We start from the raw sequence: 20,343 nt of genomic DNA, 5'->3' as shown, positions 1-20,343 counted from the left end.
ATACGAAAGAAATTAATTAAAATGTGGAATGGTATTTCTGTCGATTACTCAAGTGCATGTATCACACGAAATATGTTACATTTATTTAGACTTAGCATACCTGATTCAGATCTTGAAATTGTAACCACAATACAAAGCAACATATACAATAACTATTATGTATTGATATTAATACTGATATTAATTATTAGTATGTTCAAATTTCACTAGCTTCCAGTAATGGGCTCAGAAATCTAGAACAATTTGAATTTTCAGAATTTAAACTACTGACAACCTGTGTCACTGCTACCAACATAACAGTTATAAAATCACTACCAGTTGTATTTCTCAGTACCGAAATTCAAAACGAAGTTGACAAAAGTAAATTCAACCTGCAAACTAGAAAATCACTATAACCCACTAGCTTGTGTAGTAATGAGGGAAAAATGGTTATGTTTCACCCTTGGGATATTAAGTAAGCTGACCCGGACTGTAGCTACGGGACAGTAAGAAAGCACTAGAGAACCGAGCTGCCTAGATAACTTGCGCGAACAGTACCTCATCCTCGGCATTATTCAACCCTATCTCCCGTTCAGTAGCGACTATTGGCAGAAGCTAGCTGCAACGTTGAATAGAAGTCGTATGTCTCAACAGTCGTCGTCTCCTTCGGAAGGAATTTCAATCACAATTTCAAGAATTGAACGTATGGTGTAAGATTTCAAGATTTTCATAGGCTAGCATAGGGAAAAATCGTTCTTTTTCTGGAACATTTCCAAGAGTTTCGTTTCCAAGAAAGTACTAGTTCCAAAGAACAGTTCCGAAATAACAACAAGCGTCTGACACAACGTAATCACAAAAATATTATATTGTTTCGGAACTAGTTCCATTTCCAAAAATCTTAGTTCATAATGCAATTCGAACCATGGCAGCTATTACAGTCAGGTGTAACAGTAATTTATATAAACTATAAAACATCGCAATGGTTTGATCATTCCTTCTACTAAATAAAGGATATTACTACGTGATATTAGTCTCTATTGAAGCTTCATAATTTATTTGTAATAAGCACTGAGATTAGTTTGGCTACATTTGCACTGTTATGTAACCATTCACTCATTCATAGTGTTCTGCCCAAGGGCAGGTAATTAACTTCAAACCCAGCATTCTCCATTCCTATTTTCTGTCTTTCTGTTAATCTCCGCATATGATCCATATAATATCTTAATGTTGTCTATCATCTGAAATCTTCGTCTGCCCCGAACTCTTCTCCCGTTCACTCATTCCTTCCAGTGCATTCTTCAGAAGGCAGATATGTTACCATATACAAATTTCATAACACAATACAGTACGGTATATAAATTTGTATAATTTTTTCCTTTATTAATTGATATAATAAAATAATGACTTTTAAATAATAATAATAATAATAATAATAATAATAATAATAATAATAATTAGGCACAATCTTGTAATTTTTTTCATTCTTACCGCTATATTTTTTTAGTAGGATATTTTACGACGCTTTATCAACAGCTCAGGTTATTTAGCGTCTGAATGAGATGAAGATGATAATGCCGGTGAAATGAGTCCGGGGTTCAGCACCGAAAGTTACCCAGCATTTGCTCATATTGGTTGAGGGAAAACCCCGGAAAAACCTTAACCAGGTAACTTGCCCCGACCGGGACTCGAACCCGGGCCACCTGGTTTCGCGGCTAGACGTGCTAACCGTTACTCCACAGGTGTGGACCTGTTACATTAATAGAAAACAATGTACCTGAAGCTGATTGGCCAATCAGATTGTTTAATGCGCCCTGTACATTCATTGTATTAGTAAAAAATTTCGCTCTCCTTTCAACATACTCACCTCTGAAGGAACTACTGTACATCCTAGCAGAACACTTATGCTGGAACTGTTATGATATCTGAGAGAGTATCTGGAGTGTTCCAGGCAAGATAGTTGGACGGTATATTACACAGTACTCTAATTCCTATGAGCAACGGTCTGTCACAAAGTCTTATTGTTATTTTGGAACAGTGTGTTCCGACCTACAGTTCTTTTTTTGAAACTGTTATTTTCTCGGAACTGTTCCGAAAGTACTGTATTGTTATTTTTCCGTATCTCTAGCATAGACCCATCTACTGTCGATGTAGATGGTGCTCCTGCTGACCTTCAGCTAGAAATGACAGACTGATATGCGATAATGAACTGAAGGTGATATAGAAAAGCAGAAAAAGTCTGTGTGATTTTTATTCACATTTTCCATTAGTCAGATTTCTGAGGCTTCATCAGCACCCTTTCGACAGACTGTGCATGTTCGGATCCACATACATATACAAATATTTTTTTCTTTAATTAAAATAAGTAAATATCACCACAGAAGTAGCTAATTCATCTGACTACAATCTACAAAATTTCCCGAATTCATGCACTGCCGAGATCACAGTGGATAATATTGAGCAATTAGTACGCAATAAAGAGACTAAAAATTCCGTAAAATTAGCGTTACAGAATATCAGGAAATATTTTCACTAATGGTCCATTTCTCTCTGATAAAAATAAGAATTATTTCCAAAAATATATAAAAAATATGAGAAATTAAATAATTCAGCCCAGAATTTAATCTTATCGAACATCTGTGGTGTATGTTCGAACAAAGTGTCCGACGTCGGAACTTCGACACTCTGAACGAAATGCGTATTACTTTATAAATATACAGTGTAATGTAAAATAATAAATACATGTCTATAAACTTATCAATGAAAGATTTTAACCGTAGCTTTTTTAGAATAAATTAATTGCTTGTACTCTTTGCGCAGATTCAATCTGACTGATAAGGAGGGTTCAGCTGACAGGAAGGTCCCAGTCCAGCCACTTGTTTTTTACTCCAAGGATGGCAAAGTATCACGCTACAACCTCAGAAAGGTTTGAACATCATTAGTTTTAAAATGTTTATATTCCTGAACTCCAAATGCAATAAGGTATTACATAATCCTAGACCTCTTTATGTTATGTAAAATGTGACATTAAACTCTTATATAAATCCATGAAGTTAAATAATCTGCATCTTTTCTTATTTGATCTGTTCTTATAGCTACAGTATTTACGAACATTTACTATTCCAATAAAATTGACAATGCAACCACTGCAAGAATTTACACAACCTGTCATGCTTACAAATTTTCTCATTTCTCTAAGACTAGCAACGAAACTGAATTCGGTTGTTTAAAGGGTAGATAATTCTTGAATGCATCAGTAATAAAATTTCCATGTTCATATTCATATGACGTATCTTTGAGTAAAGTGAGTGTCATAGTCATATGATATGTCTTTGAGTAAAAGGAGTGTCATAGCCATATGACATGTCTTTGGGTAAAGTTAGTGTCATAGTCATAGGACATGTCTTTGGGTAAAGTGAGTGTCATAGTCATATAACATGACTTTGGGTAAAGTGAATGTCATAGTCATATGATATGTCTTTGAGTAAAGTAAGTCGTCATCAGATTTCAATCGTGTTTCTGAAATTCTATACAGATAATAATCTCACCATGCTGCAACGAGTTTAAAGGATTTCTGTTTATCAATATTCAAGGTATAACTCTTACCTATACGTATGTACTAGTCTATGTACTTTTTAGAAATCAGAAATTTCATTCCTTTGGATTTTACCAAAACTATTTAGAAGGATTCTAGTTATATTCAATATCCAAAAATAAATTTATTCGGGAATGATGCACACGGAATACAGTGAAAATTAGGTTAAATGAATGGCCTTTATTTTAAATCAGAAATACACAATGCTTATCTACTTTACGAGTTAGCAGATAATTTTCTTTGTGATTCTTTGTGTTAGGTAGAAGAAACTGACAAATAAGACTGTGAAGATATTAATGACGAAAACAACACTTTTTATTTATTAAGATAAATTAGCTATTAAATACAGAACAATCATTTATAATTTACTTGAGAAATTCGTCAAGTTCTATTCACTCCGGTAGTAAGCAGGTAAGAGAGAGCCTAACAATCCCTACTTACTTACTTATTATTTTTTTATTTATTTAGTCTGGTGGAGTTAAGGCCATCAGGCCTTCTCTTCCACACCACCAGAAGTACAATACAACTACAAGAAAAATTATACATCTATGCAATTAATCTACAGTAGTAACGAGTTACAGAATGAATATGACATAAAAACAACTGAACATACAAATACAAATTGAAAATAATAAAAATTAATCCAACATATTAAATGATGCAAAAAAAAAAAGAACAAACAAAAAGTGAAAACATATACAACAAATACAGACACAAAATAATAATGTCACTCAGCATTATTGTTATTAATTGAGGGACAATAAGCTGTTCTAGTATCCTGGCACAAAGACAAGAGAAATGGTTAATCTAACAAAAGGAAATTATTGCCAAAATACTAAAGATAAAAACTTCGGCATAAATCTAGCAACTTCTCAGAAACAGATTTCGTGAGATAAAACATACTTTTCTAACTTACTTTTAAACTGTAACAGTGTCCGGCAATCCCTGACGTCAATAGGTAACGTATTCCAGAGGAGAGGCAATGATACGGTATAGGAGGATGAGTATAGGGAAGTTCTATGAAGAGAAATAGAAAGGAGAGGTTAATGCTGATTTCGTGAAGTAGTTAGGAACTGAAAGCGTGAAGACAAGTAATTTGGAGAAGAGTTATGTAAAATTTTGTAAAGAAGTGAAAGAGCGTGTATGATTCTTCGTTCCTTTAAACGAACCTACGAGAGCAGCTCAAGAGACGGTGTTACATGGTCAAATTTCCTAATATTACAGACGAATCTTATACATACATTATGAACACGTTGCAATCTCTTATTTAATTTAGAACTTAAGTTTGTTAACACGGAATCACAGAAATCGTGATGGGGCATCACAAGTGTCTGTATAAGATTCTTTTTTAATGTAAGTGGTAGACAGTGTTTTACGTGCTTCAAAGGATGGAGCAGCGACAATATTTTCTTGCATGTATGGGTAACTTGAGTGTTCCAGTTAAGATCATTATCCATAAAGATTCAAAGATTTTTTACTGTTTTGCTGTATTCAATAATTATACAATTAAGCATGATGCTAGGCAAATTTTTGCAGTCTACAGTACTAAGAAGCCGATGATTATCCATCACTATTGCCTGAGATTTCTCTGGGTTCAGCCTCAATCCAAATTTATTAGCCCATGTCGAAATTCAGTTCAAGTCTTCATTAAGTCTTTTTATTGCGTCTATCATTTCGTCACGATGAAAATGGTTCTATATTTGTAAATCGTCGTCGTACATATGATGTCTACAATGTTTTATCAATTTAGTCAAGTCATTAACATATATCATAAACAAAAGAGGTCCAAGTACTGAGCCTTGTGGTACTCCGGACTTCACGACACGCCATTCGGAGGAGGAAATACCTGCTGTAACACATTGTTGGCGGTCGCGAAGAGAGGAGTCAAACCAATTGACAGCAGTGTCAGAAAGATTAAGTTGTCTAACTTTGTATGAGAGAAGTTCTGTGTCTACTGTGTCAAATGCTTTACTAAAGGAAAAGGAATCCGGAGATTCATTGGCGCCCTCATATAAGCCCACTATCGGTCTCTATCCTGAACAAGATTAATCCAGTCCCTACTATCATATCCCACCTCCATCGAATCCATTTTAATATTATACTCCCATCTACATCTCGGCCTCCCCAAAAGTCTTTTTCCCTCAGGTCTTCCAACTAACATTCTCTATGCATTTCCGAATTTAGTAATACATGCCGCATACTCTGCCCTCTCTAACGTCTGAATTTAATGTTCCTAATTGTTAGATGAAGAATATAATTCGTGCAGTTCTGCTTTGTGTAACTTTCTCCATTCTCCTGCAATTTCATCCCTCTTAGCCCCAAATATTTTCCCAAGGACCTTATTCTCGAACACCCTTAACCTCTGTTCCTTTCTCAAAGCGAGAGTCCAAGTTTCACAACCATATAGAACCGATAACATAACTCCTAATAATCCTTTGTTGTTAGAAATTCACCACTCGGTTGTAAAACGTTTTTATCACACGTGGGTATTATTGAAGCAAGATCTTAAAGAAGATTTAGAATGAGAAAACAAAAATTTATTCATTCTCATTGTAAACCAGTAAGTCTGAAATACCATAATTACAATGGGTCCTACAGCGTTTAACTAGAATAAATTTAAGTTCTTCCATTTCAACAGATAGAGTAGGAGTCACATTTGCTGCTATTTTAATAAGGCTTTCTTCACTATGTTTCCCCGCACTGAACATCTATCCATACAGCAGACATATTCTGTAGTGACATCAGTTCATGCATCAGTCCCTTCATTAATCAATTCATCAGTATACTTTTCAATTAGCACTGCTTTTTTTTGTAAAGTAACATTAAAAACAAATTACATAATAATTGCACTTTTTGCCAATATTCGTACTTAAAATACAGAGAGAGGCAGCGAAAAGTTACTGCAATATGCAGGGGACGTCGGGGAACAGATTGCTCGACTCACTAGTCAGCAGCAGCAGCGCGGACGGGTGTTCAGTTTCATTATTACGGTAGGTCTAAAATTCCCGAGTGGTGGGGATGGAGTGCACGGACAGCGGAAGCGTAGGGGAATGTTTAGATGACGAGTGGAGTCACAAATAACACAAATAATGTTCAATAACAAGTATAGTAATGCAATATTGCGTAATAACGTGCGCCCAACAAATATGTCCCCTGCATAGTGCGGTAACTTTTCGTTGCCTTTCTCTGTATTAATAAAATTAATACTATAAAATATATATTTTTTTTAATTTCAGCTGAATATGACTCATTTAAGAAGTGCAAAGTACAAAGTGTCGCGTAAGAATCAGTTCAATCGCGTTTAACAGAATCGGTTTGTTTTGCTTAGTGATCTTTCGCAAACAGATGATATTTTGTTATATCTTATTGTTTAGAAAAAGCTATACTTCGTTAACACAATGAAAATCGAATGTTTACAGTTCGGGGAGATGCCATTCCATATGGTGCGATCTCGCCGATTTCAGGATCTATACAAGCATGTGCTCTTCAACTATGAGTGGCTGCACGCCAAATTGTCATCATGTCCTTTACAAGCAGTACTCAGCGACTTCGAGGACGCTTGCAACAACATTGAAGACAGAGAGGCAACAAGGTGAGAACTATTTTGCTAGATTATATATGTGAAAATATTGTAAATTATTTTGCTTCTTTTTAATAGATAAATAGACTGTTTAAGATTTTAAGTGTTATATTCTTTATTATACAGAATGTATCACAATTCTGTGGCGTTGTGCATGAATCTGATAATAAAATAAATCGATTAATATTCATATCCCCACTTATATAATCATCACTATGCAAAATAACTAAAGAAGAAATAAAAAAAAAAAAGACAAAACCACAAAATTCGTTTTGAGATATTCAATGAAATACACACAGTGAAATTTTTCACAATTGTGATTTAATTTGAACTTTTATATTTTTACATTTTTAGAATATGTATATGTAAGAAATTATCCACAAATATTTGGCTGTTTATAGTAATATCTGATCCCTAAAAAACAGGAATTGCATTTTTTACTACCAGTTTTTTTTTCTGATTTCAGTGTGGGAACCTGATAATCCACACATGCACATTTTTTGTTATTCATTTTCCTCATGCCATGCGTATTCTGACTAATTATCAGTCTGAGGTCCTTCTTCTTCTTCTTCTTCTTCTTCTTCTTCTTCTTCTTCTTCTTCTTCTTGTTTTGTTGTCACTGCTGCTAGAACGCAGCATTACAAAGCCAAACAATAATTTGAGCCTTTCAATTACTTAAAACGGAAGCAGGTATAAATACTACCACTTACCAATGATAATAGATTACATGAGCTGCCTTTCAATGGTATTAACTAAAAAAATTGTGAAAATGTGAGTTATCAGGTTCATGCACCACGCCACAGAACTGATAGCAGAAACTCAAACGGTTGAAAGTACACGATAATAGAAGCAAAAATTGGTCTGTAAACATGGGGCCGAAAACAAACAGTTTACGAGATAGTTGCGAATGTATGGTTACGAGCCGCCACTAACTCCATTGTTTGTGCATGTGGACACATCGTGAACTTTTCACTTCGTACACTAGGTGTCATATTCCTAGTTAGTAACAAATACAAACAAATTAAACGTCATTGTACATCCCGCTAGAAATGGGCCTACTGTTGCTACTGGTGTTAACAAGGAATACTACTCTGGTACGTAACAATTACTGTACACTCTTCTCTGTTTAAGCAGGTGTCCAAAATATCGTTCTTGCATCTCGATACAATACTGTATTCGTCTCAGCATTGAATTTCGAATTTTTTCGAAGATCCCATGATCATTTCGAAATTATTCACAAGCATGTACAGTCCAATTCTCTGCTCTCGTTCTTCAACTGTGTCAAGGGGAGTGCTATACACTGAGGTGACCCCAGACATTAACATCCAAAGAATTTAAATCAGGTAACCTTGGAGGCCAAGGTGCTGGCCAACTCGGCCTATCCATCTTTGACCATATCTGCGCGTTAGATATCGTCTCAAATTAGAAACAAAATGTACCGGTACACCATCATGCATGTACCACATTAGTGTGCAAGGAGTAAATCGTACAATGTTTATAAACCATTGAGTTAGTGGTGACTCGTAAAAATACATTCGTAACTATCTCGCAAAAAAGCTCGTTTGCGGTCCCATGCTTACTGAGCCTTTCTGCTGTTTCTATTATCGTGTACTTTCAGTTTGCGCTATTAATTTTTTATACAACCTGTACATTAGACTAATGCACTATGCATCATTATTAAACGCATGTCAATATTTAAATTACATTTAGATGAAAATAAATGGCTTGTAGACAATCAAGTACGTACATACACAGCAAAACCTTAATGACGCTCTAGACTGCAAATTCAAAAATGAACAGCAAGCGAGGAACTCTACAGGGGAACGCTTAGGTGAAATTTAATCGTCAACACTGGCCATTAGAAAAAAAAAATTTACAGTGCGACAAGCCTGGGAAAAACCACGTACCCATCCATGGATTGATTGTGTATTCAGGAGTAGGAGAAACCAAGATGGAAAACTGTCGGCTTGTCTTGTAATAATAATAATAATAATAATAATAATAATAATAATAATAATAATAATAATAATAATATGAAAATAAAATAATATGATCAACATTAAATTAAAAGCCACTTTAATATTAACACATCAGCTTCAAAATTATTAACATGAAAACACACACACAGCATTCCATTTCCTCTTCCCTGGCAAGAGACGAATAACAACATAGTAAAAAAGAATGATAAAATTACCCCGATCTTTAGCGGGGAAAGGTGAAAGGGGAAAAAATAAATAAAATATAAACTAACTGATAAAATAAATATATATTTACTATAAACAAAATTAGATTGCGCTGGTCCCTTAATTAATAACAAATACATTCTGAATGGATCATAACCCCCAAAGAGCGTACTGTGTTGTACACCAAATTAAAACTGTCTAATCTTGAAACATACACACAAAGGTCTCTAGAGGAAATCTTATGTACTATTGGGTGTAGACAGTGGCGCCGACTTAAAATTAATTTTGGTGAGGCAAGAGGCTTGACTGAAAAGAACATTAGGATTTGTAGGGGCGAAATGAAATAGTAAATAATAAGGTGAACGTTGCTATTTTTTTTTTAATATTCACATTCAAGTCTACAGTAGAAAAATAATCACAACACTATAACTCGCTTCCTAAATATATTTTCTGAAGGAAAGTTCTATTTCTTTGCTTATTTATGTATATTGACTTCAAAAGAACATTGGATTTATTATTTTTATTTTATTGGGTTATTTTACGACGCTGTATCAACATCTCAGGTTATTTAGCGTCTGAATGAAATGAAGGTGATAATGCCGGTGAAATGAGTCTGGGGTCCAGCACTGAAAGTTACCCAGCATTTGCTCGTATTGGGTTGAGGGAAAACCCCGGAAAAAACCTCAACCAGGTAACTTGCCCCGCCCGGGATTCGAACCCGAGCCACCTGGTTTCGCGATCAGACGCGCTGATCTTTACTCCACAGGTGTGGACAAGAACACTGGATTCCGGAGTGAAAAGAATAAGTAAATATTAAAAAGGAATGTTTATATGCATTAAACATATTCACATGTAGGCTAATCAGTAGAAAAATAAGCATAACACAACAGTATAATTTGATTTAGAAATAAGTACATTTTCTGAAGGAACGTCCTCTTTCTTTGCTCATTTCTTGATATTAACTCATCTGACATCTTCTCCAGATCTAGCACCTTAGCAGCCTCCTTGTGGACATGTGAAATGATCACACAATTTAACTTTTGCTGTGTCCCATAGTTGAACGCAAATAGGTCTTAAGTCTTAAGACCTGAGAAAGAATTCTCTGCTGTTGCTGTTGACATGGGAATCGTCATCACAATTTTAAAAAACTTGTACAATTCTGAGAGCATGTTCCCAAGATGAACTTCTTGCTTGAAGTGACTGATAAGGTCTTCTATGTCCTCAACGACTTTTTCTTCACGTTGCAACATCTTATGAAGCATTCCTCTGTGAAAGAGGAGATGGTCAGAGTCTATATCTTTTCCATAGAATTGTAGAATTTTGTCTTTACTTGCATCACTTGCAAGTATAAATTGCTCAACTTCCAGCAAGAAATTGTAAGCTTCTGTTTAAAAACGGGAAGTGAAACAATTCTATCTATGATTTCAAAGTACAGACTACTGTATCTTTGTTCCACTGAGTCATGGCTCTGCTGAATTGTCTTGAGAGTCATCATACCTTTTGGGAATCTTTCTCCTTCTGGGCAGCGTGGGTGAATGAACTTCTGCAGTTTTGTTCTCTCTTGCATTTATCCAGATGTCATTGAAACTCTTTCTACAAAATTCAATGCCTGTTCTTAGGGTTTTAACCATTCTATTTATTTTTGCTAATAATTCTAATATAAAATATAATATAAACAGATAAAACTTTAGGTCACCCCTGAAAGAGTAGAACTCGTGCTCAGGGGCGGATTCCTGAATTTAAATTAAGATGAAGAGACTTATTTTCAAAATAAATTTCACTGAGTCTATCTGGCCAAACAATTTGACAAGAATATTAAGAATAATAACAAATCAAATGAATTCATAAGTCTTAGAAACGAAGCAGCTTTTGATTCATATTCAGTTGAATCAAATTCGGAAATAGATTTTAAAAATCCAACAATTGTGTTTAATTTTAAAGGACAGATGAAAGTGACTTATATCTGTCTGTCCGTCGTGTAGGATAAAGTGCTCGGGGGTACACTATCTTCTCTGGCAGGAAAATAATGCAACAAATTTCCTACGTCAATAAGATAGACTGTTTAAAGGTTACTTTATAATAATTGTCATATGAAAATGTTCCTATCATTTTGAATCACAACATATTACAATAAAATTATATTATTCATTTTACTTGCTCCACTAATCATCATGTGTGCTATGTTGTTCGCTACGGTGCAAGGAGGGCTACGCTAAAGTAGTGGCAAAAACAAGTACTTATAGATTCGGCGCGTCACTCTTAGATGGAGGCTGTTGGCTAAATGACGCAGAATTGAGTATCCTCCATTGGATTAAAATAATCTATCTGATAAAATGAATTAAATGCTTACATAAAACAGTAGTTCGCAGTTAGTATGCCTGAACCATGAAACGAGCAATGTCTGTTAGTAATCCATTCGTAATCATCCTATTTTACTTTCGTTTAATAGACCTATGTTTTACCGCCTGTAATGCAACAATTCTAAAGTGACATGTAAGTGACACATATTTTCTTACACAATTATCAGTGAGTAAATAGGCCTATCGTTTTAACATAAATGTATTTGGAAATAACTGTTCACAATTAAGAATAAATTATGTCCAAGACACTTTAATTTGTTTGATTTATTTGTAGATAAATATTTCATGCATTCATAATTTTCTGCCCAAGGGCAGGTCTTTTACTACAAACCCAGAATTATTCTTCATTCGACCTTCCTTTTAGTCTCCACATTTATGATCTATATATCTTAATGTCGTCTGATATCTTCTTCTGCCCCGAAATCTTATCAGCCAGTGATCCAACTAATTCCTTTTTCTCTTCCACATCAATTTCAGCATCATTCTTTCTTCACCCATTCTTTTCAACACAGCTTCTTTTATTATTATGTCTGTCCATTTTACACGCATGTAGCATTCTTCTCCATATTCAAATTTAAAATGCTTCTAGTAGCTTCTCTTCATTTTGTTGTAATGCCCATGTTTCTGCCCCATACAATGCCACACTCCACACAAAGCACTTCATTAATCTCTTCCTCTGGTCTTTTTCCAGAGGTCCGCAGAAGATGCTCCTTTTTCTATTAAAAGTTCACTTTGCCATTGTTATCCTTCTTTTGACTTCCTAGTAGCAGCTCATGTTATCGCTTACAGTACATCCAAAGTACCGGTGTTTGAAGCTGGGTATAAATATACAGGGTGAGTCAGGATGAAAGGTACATGGTTTGAGGGGTGATAATATTGGTGATTCTGAACAAAAAAGTTCATATGAACATATGTCCTGTTCTTAACGGTTTCGGAGAAAAATAATGGAAACTATGAGGAACGGGAAAAGTGCAGGTGATAGTAAATTAAAACATTATTCCTTATGTTCTGTGTAATTGTGTACTTTTCTTTACATAACATGTTTCAAAAGTCGACCGTCAACTTCAATACACTTTGCAGCTCTTGTAGACAGCAGCTATGTTGCTGATCTGAGCTCATTCGAACATACCTTTATTTAAGCACAAGCAAGTAAAATTCGAACAAGTTCCTCTTTTGTTTCCACTTTGTGCTTGTAGACTTCTCTCTTAAGCTAACCCCACACACAGTAATCCAATGGAGTAGGCCTAAGATCGGGTGACCTCTGTAGCCAAGAAATGACTCCAACGCGATTGATCCAATGCCCCATGATACTTTCATTGTCCTACTAGAATCTAATGTCATTTTGTTGCGTCCGCATGTGAGTGCTGATGAAGGACATGAGACTAACGCCCGTGATTTTCAAACAGCTGTATGTCATATATTGTTAAGAATAGGGCTTATGTTCATATAAACGTTTTTGTTCAGAATCACCAATATTATCACCTCTCACACCATGTACCTTTCCTCCTGACTCACCCTGCATATGGGTAATGCTACAGGCTAATTTTATGCATAGGCCTATAACAGTGAGGTTTTCGAAAGCACAAATATGATCGTTTTTCACGCTACACAAAATAGCAGTGACCGATTTTGAATGACTTGAAAATGTTATTTTGTAGTATCTTATTGTACTGATTCTGAAATCAAACGAGAAAGTAACAATTACTAATACATCCCTCATTAACTAATTCGTGGCACGTTGCATAGTTGGTTGCATTAAACGGAAGAAGATTCAACACGTGCTTATTGTGCATATTGTAATTGCGAAATGTTTGTAAAAATTAACCGAGATAGAAAGCATAATTCATAAGTAAAGAATTCCCATATTATTGTTTTCGATATCGGGTTTCCAAACAGTTAAATTCCAGTTCAAAGCGAAAAGCAATTAATTCACTGCCATGAACATTGCATACTTGTGAATGCATTTATTTTATCTTGAAATAAATTTATTTGTCAATATGTTAAGTTTATTTCTTTCCACAGACATCTTGAACTCATTCAATGACTTCTGTAATGAAATACTTCTTGCATGTAGCCTATATTTCTTAAAATATGGTGGGCTCAAAGGCAAGGTTCTGGGGATGGCCAGACCTGTTTCCAACAAAATGGACACTGCTTATCCTTGAACTTTTAGTTGGCTCCCATTCTGATCCATCAGGACTAGAGCCAATGATCCACGCTTATGGAGTAACGGTTAGCACGTCTGGACGCGAAACCAGGTGGCCCGGGTTCGATTCCTGGTCGGGACAAGTTACCTGGTTGAGGGTTTCTCCGGGGTTTTCCCTCAACCCAATATGAGCAAATACTGGGTAACTTTCGGTGTTGGACCCCGGACTCATTTCACCGGCATTATCACCTTCATCTCATTCGGACGCTAAATAACCAAAGCTGTTGATAAAGCGTCGTAAAATAACCTACTAAAATAAAAAAAATAAAAAATAGAACCAATGAAATAAATTTTACATTATAATTATTAATGATTTTTAACTTTATAGGAATAGGGGACCAACATTTTTGTAATTTAGCATAGCAGTTTACAGTATATCATTCATTTAAAGCAGTGGTCATCAGCACTCGGTGAAATGGGTACAGGTAAGGGGTATATCGGAATATGCAGCGTCGTGCAGAAGGGAGAGGGAGAAAGCATATCCGCCAGCGGCCACGGGTGCACGCTAGTGCATCTGTTATCCGCGGGTAATAGATACTAGCCCGAGGGTGCACTGTGCAGATGACTGCTGATTTAAAGTATAACTGCTTAGAAAAATCAGAATTAGCAATAATACTGTATTGATTTACAGGCGGTATCCATAGTTTGTTTTGTTCTACTTCTGTGCTTTTTGTAGGAAATACGTAAAATACTACATCATCCGTATGTATATATTAAAACAACCCACTGCGCAATATTTATATTTTTTTCCGCATTCCCTGTTGAATAAAGAAAGAGCTTGAGTGTTAGGCCACAAACAGTTGACGGTACGATGCCTCTACAGTGAGCTAGAGCTCACTGTGCCTCTCCTATGTTTAGTTCCAGAATCGCGGCGCTGGCGTAGCTTGCAAGGTATCTAGATTATATTGCCTTGCATTGCGTTGGAATCTATATTCATGTGTTTGATATTAATTCATCAGTTTGTGTTGTATTTATATCATCTTTAGCGATATCCAGCCATTTTCTCTAGTCTAAACCCACTGTGTATGAGAAATATTGGACAGCAAGTGAGTTAAAGGCTCTATTGCCAAGAACTCAGCATCAGTTAACAACAGTGGCCTATGCAGAATTTTGTCAAGGGGGGTCATTATTAAAATTGTTTCCAATTAACAATATAGGTATTTAAAATGTTGTATATTATTATTATTATTATTATTATTATTATTATTATTATTATTATTATGTTTGTGTTACGGTAGGCCTACTTACTTACTTACTTACTTACTTACTTACTGGCTTTTAAGGAACCCGTAGGTTCATTGCCGCCCTCACATAAGCCCGCCATAGGTCCCTATCCTGAGCAAGATTAATCCATTCTCTATCATCATATCCCATCTCCCTCAAATCCATTTTAATATTATCTTCCCATCTACGTCTCGGCCTCCCTAAAAGTCTTTTTCCCTCCGGCCTCTCAACTAACACTCTATAGTTTGTGTTACGGTATATTTATTAATATACTATGTTTTAATAGAACATATTCATGAATATCCTTATAACAGTTTTGAAACGTAATTTCTTCACAGCCATCCAATTTTTAACACATTCTAACTTCTGTTTAATTTTGTATAATAAAAAGCTTGTATCATTATTACACTTACACAATAATCATATAATATATAAATATATTTAGCCAACAGTTATTTGTATAAGATAGGTAAGATACTTTACATAACTGGAAAATCCATGGAAACAATAAAATATATTGAAATATATGTATTTTTTTAGTTCAAAATACGGGTTTCAAACCCGGTAACTGTCCTCTTGCGTACGTCCCTCATTAACAACAACATATTATTTTGACTTGTAGTTGTTTCGTTCTCCATATTGAAGTATGGGAATACTCCTCTCCTCACATGGGAATAAGAAAGTATAATTATCCCAAAGAGGAATCTCTGGAGCGTGTGTTTGCATTGCAAAGATATTTAATATTATTTAATATACACCGTCTGCGAAATGAAACCTACCGATAAAGATACTAAATAATGTATTCCTTAATTATGACACACAGAAACATATTAGGAGAAAACATTAATCAACTCAACAAGTTTATGTCACCATCAGTAAATCTCAACATTTCCCCCTCTACTAGCACGACACACATCTAACCTGTATTCAATCTCTCTCCAGGCATTGTGTAACATCTGTCGAGTTACAGATCTTACTGTGTCAATAATCCTTTGACGTAACACTTGGAGGTTATCCACTCTGGTGTTGTAGACACGATCTTTCACGAATCCCCAAAGAAAAAAGTCCAACTGTGTAAGATCAGGAGATCGTGGAGGCTATGTAATAGGATCACCAAGACCAATCCATCGTCCCGGAAAATGATTGTGTAAAGTTTCAACGACTGGTCCCCAATAATGAGGTGGAGCTCCGTCTTGCTGGAAGGTGAACTTCTCTAGAATCTGGGGTAGCGCAAAATTTTCAAGCATATCGAGATATACCGCGCCATTCACTTTATTCTCTATGAAGAAAAAAAGGTCCGATCACTTCTGAACTGGTTAATCCACACCAAACATTTAACTTTGGAGAGTTACGTTCATGTTAAAAAATAAAGAGGATTCTCAGAACCCCAGATCCTGCAATTGTGGCATTGACATAGCCTCCATTTTCTAGTAAATGTTTGTGACATTGAACAATGGTGTGCCTATCAGAAGCTGCACGGCCGTATTTTTCACGAAATCTCCGCTGAACTGTAACCGGAAACTTAAACTCTGCTAACCAATAACAGCACTACACTTTTTCTTGCGGTGTGAATACACAACAATAGGAATAACAGGTTCGCCAATTTCACGACATAAAAACTTGAGTTTCTCTACAAGCTGGCCGTATGTATGTCTAGTTAGTTCATTTCTTTATCGGTAGGTTTCATTTCGGACACGGAGTATTTCAATAAATGTATCTTTATCTTAGCTCGAATGTTTTCCTCATTGCCTGTTTGGAAAAAATGTGGCGGCTCCTGAAAATAAAGGACGTTACTCCTGAAGTTTTATCTTTTATTGCACATAAGCTTCCTTTAACCACTTCCCTGATTAACCCGAGTTAACTCGGGTTGCTAACTTGTGTCAAAATTTATTAACCCGAGTTAACTCGTTTGAGTCCCATTTTCGCTGCTAAGGGCTATATTCCGAATATATACGTTTCCATTCTTTCATTAACCTTTTCCTCACTATATGGCTACAGAAGTTAGTGATATTGCTATATCTGGTGGTGTTTTTTGTACTTCTTCCTTGCGAGTGGAATTCTATGCTCATATAGCATTCACACACAGTAGTGAGTAGATGCTAGTTAGTTTTGGCGGTTTCTGTTTGTGTTTAGTGTTTTTTTGTGCTGTTTTGTGTAAAGAGGTATCATGTTAGTGATCCCGAAACTTCTGATCAGGAATATATTCCTGTAGAAGATTAGGAAATGAAACATCGGTATCAGAAGACGAAGTTATAGACCAACAAACAAATTCAGATCAGTTGATGTCGCGTCTTTTCGACTGTGGTTTGAATAGAAGACATCTGGCACCATTTCTTCTGCACCTCCGAGGTCCCCATTCCCTGAAATTTTAACATTGTTTCTGATAACGATAATTCTCAATTTTTTAAAATTATTCTTTGATAATGACCTTATAAACATTATATTCGAGGAGACGATTCGGCATGCTAATAAGTGTTCACACACTGCAGGAAATAATTCGTGGCGGCCTACTACAGACTTTGAAATACGTGCACTTTTGGGTATAGTGATACTGCAGAACATTATTCACAAACGTGAAGAACAGATGTACTGGTACAAATATTCAATGACTGCTACACCATTCTTCCCAAAACGCTCTCATATAGGAGATCTGTCAAATTGAAAAATTCCTGCACTTCACCAACAATGAGGACTACGACTCGGAAACCCACCCAAATCTGAAATTGAATGAAGTCTAACCTATTTTTCGGAATCTTGAAGACCAATACACTGCCGACAGAGATGTCACCATCAAAGAGATTTATAAGGGGCGACTAGGGTGGGTATAGCATATATCACTAAAAACGAGCCAGGTTTGGGATAAAGACATATATGCTCTGTGAATCTAAGAGCGGGTACGTTTATTCCAGTATAATTTACATTGGAAAAGGAACCATTCTTGATAACGACTACAAGGATATTCCAATGTCTAACCAAGTAGTCATGACACTCATAAAGTCTTTATTTGGCCGGGACTATTGTCTTACAACTGACAATTTTACACATCACCCCAGTTATCCAACATGCATTTCACACACTACAGACACTTACGGGCTGTGAAATTGAGTATGAAAGCGATGTCACCGGGAATGAAGAGAACAAAGCTGAAGAAGGGTGAAACTGCAGCCTTTCCTTCCAGAGGGACAAGAACATTACCCTCAGGTTGAAGGACAAAAAAGATGTGGTGCTTCTTAGCACAATACACAGCGCTAAGATGGTCGTCATCAAGGATGATTTGAAGCCGAAAATGGTAGTCGATTATAACAACTCAATGGGAGGAGTCGACAAGGTAGACCAGCACTTGGCAGCTTATCCTGTCCCGCGAAATAGTGGAAAGCGACATTATAAAAATATCTTCTTTCATCTTCTCGAGTTGGCCCTGTGGAATTCCTACGTTTTGTATACGATATCTGAAGGCAGGAAGACACCCTTGGACTATCGAATGGTGGTAATTCGTAAGATTTTCGAAAAATACACCCCGAATGTCCTATCACTCAAGGCAGGATGGCAAGGAAAATCGCCCAACCCACTTCGGCTTACAGGTAGACATTCTCCAGAAGTTATTCCACGAACTCTGAAGAAGAACAACCAATCAGACAGTGTTTCATGTGTAGTATTGCAAGAGACTCAAAATACAATCAAATTCGACAACAAGAGCAGATACTACTGTCCGGAATGCAATGTGCCACTGTGCGTAATAACCTGCTTTTGAGTCTATCACACGACAAGCAACATTTAACGTCTTGATAACAGCACTGGTATTGTACCTCATAAATTAATCCATAAAAACATAAGTTGGTAAATAGTTCAGGAGAAAATCAAAGTGGGAAAACTACCAGAGCTGGATTCAAGGTGCACGAGATAACTCGGGATAATAATTCAGGTATGAATGTATGTCTATTTCATAGTGATTTTTAGGTATGTAAGAAAATTAGTGATATACAGTGATTCTGGAATATTAAATGATCTCTATACGAAAATAAAAAATATGACACTTTTTTTCACAAAACTGGTAAAATATATAGTAAGGGAAGAGGTTAAATAGAGTCTATTTACTTCGTTCTTGTTGTTACTAAATCCAAGTGGTATGGCCTGTTGTTCACAGACTTACACACAGGTACATGAATAAACAGATATAGACACACAATACCGATGCATGCAGGAAGACTGCTTGGTTCACTGGTGTGAACTGTTGACTTGCAACTTGCAACTCCGTACGAAGCTAATATGATCGATATACATCTAACTTGTATTGAAAGTAACCGAACACTCCACAATACAACACAATTCAATTGTACAAACATAAAGAGAGGCTGAGAATTTCTTTTGTTACATCTTTGTGTAACGTTTGCGTGCGGTTCTACAATCAACGCTTTAGTGCAGTGGTATTCAGTCTGTGGTACGCGTACTCCCAGATGGTACGCGGGGTTGTCTCAAGAGGTACGCATTCCACTGATCCACTGACTACGTATGTAAAAATGCTGACTTATTTTATATTTGTTGTTACTTATTGCAGCTGACATATTTTTATTGTTTTTTTGTTATTTTTCATTGTATTGTAATTATAATGTTATAATTCGATGGCTTCGTTCCAAATATGGCTATTTCCAAAATCATAAATTTTCAGTATTCAAAAATTAAACTTTGGAGCTACACATCAAATCAGGGTTTTTAGTTGATTACATATTTATTTCACTATAAAATTTTGACATTAATAATTTCAATAATGTATTAGCTACAAATATTTTGCACTATCTGTTAACATACATTCTGAGGATTTTTTTTTTAAATAATAAGATAGCCGCGTTGGAATTGCCAATATATGAAAAGAAGAACATTAAAATAAAATTAGTGTACAATCAGCCATACTTTATTCATTTGAAATAAATATCAGCTACAGTAAACGAACTCAATTCTATCAACGCTTGTTTTCCGAAGCTGATTGGTTATTTAAAAACTTTAATTCTGACAGAAAAAATGTACTAGTTCTGAAGAAAAATAAAAAAAAATTGTATAATGTAATAGTGTATTTTTTTCACACAGTGAGTTGTCTTTACAAAAAAATAGAGACAGATGTTATTTTCAAATACTTGGTAAACTATAGTCTTACTTATTTAAAGAAAATCTTCATCTTCGTCATCATTATATCTGGCACCACTGTTTCATTATTTTCAAGAGCA

General features: G+C 35.6%; 1 protein-coding gene across 1 annotated transcript in view; it reads left to right on the top strand.

Moving 5' to 3' along the window:
- LOC138698967 (NACHT and WD repeat domain-containing protein 2) overlaps window positions 1-20,343 on the top strand; it is a 487,839-nt gene that overhangs the window by 180,270 nt on the left and 287,226 nt on the right. The window contains exons 14-15 of the mRNA XM_069825158.1: window positions 2,797-2,902; window positions 6,991-7,163. Coding sequence (XP_069681259.1) covers window positions 2,797-2,902; window positions 6,991-7,163 — 279 coding nt within the window. The remainder of the gene's footprint in view (window positions 1-2,796; window positions 2,903-6,990; window positions 7,164-20,343) is intronic.

The sequence above is a fragment of the Periplaneta americana genome, chromosome 1, assembly GCF_040183065.1.
Source record: "Periplaneta americana isolate PAMFEO1 chromosome 1, P.americana_PAMFEO1_priV1, whole genome shotgun sequence".
Classification (NCBI taxonomy): Eukaryota; Metazoa; Arthropoda; class Insecta; order Blattodea; family Blattidae; genus Periplaneta; species Periplaneta americana.
Note: the sequence above shows the minus strand (reverse complement) of the source record. Positions and strands in the feature narration are given on the sequence as shown.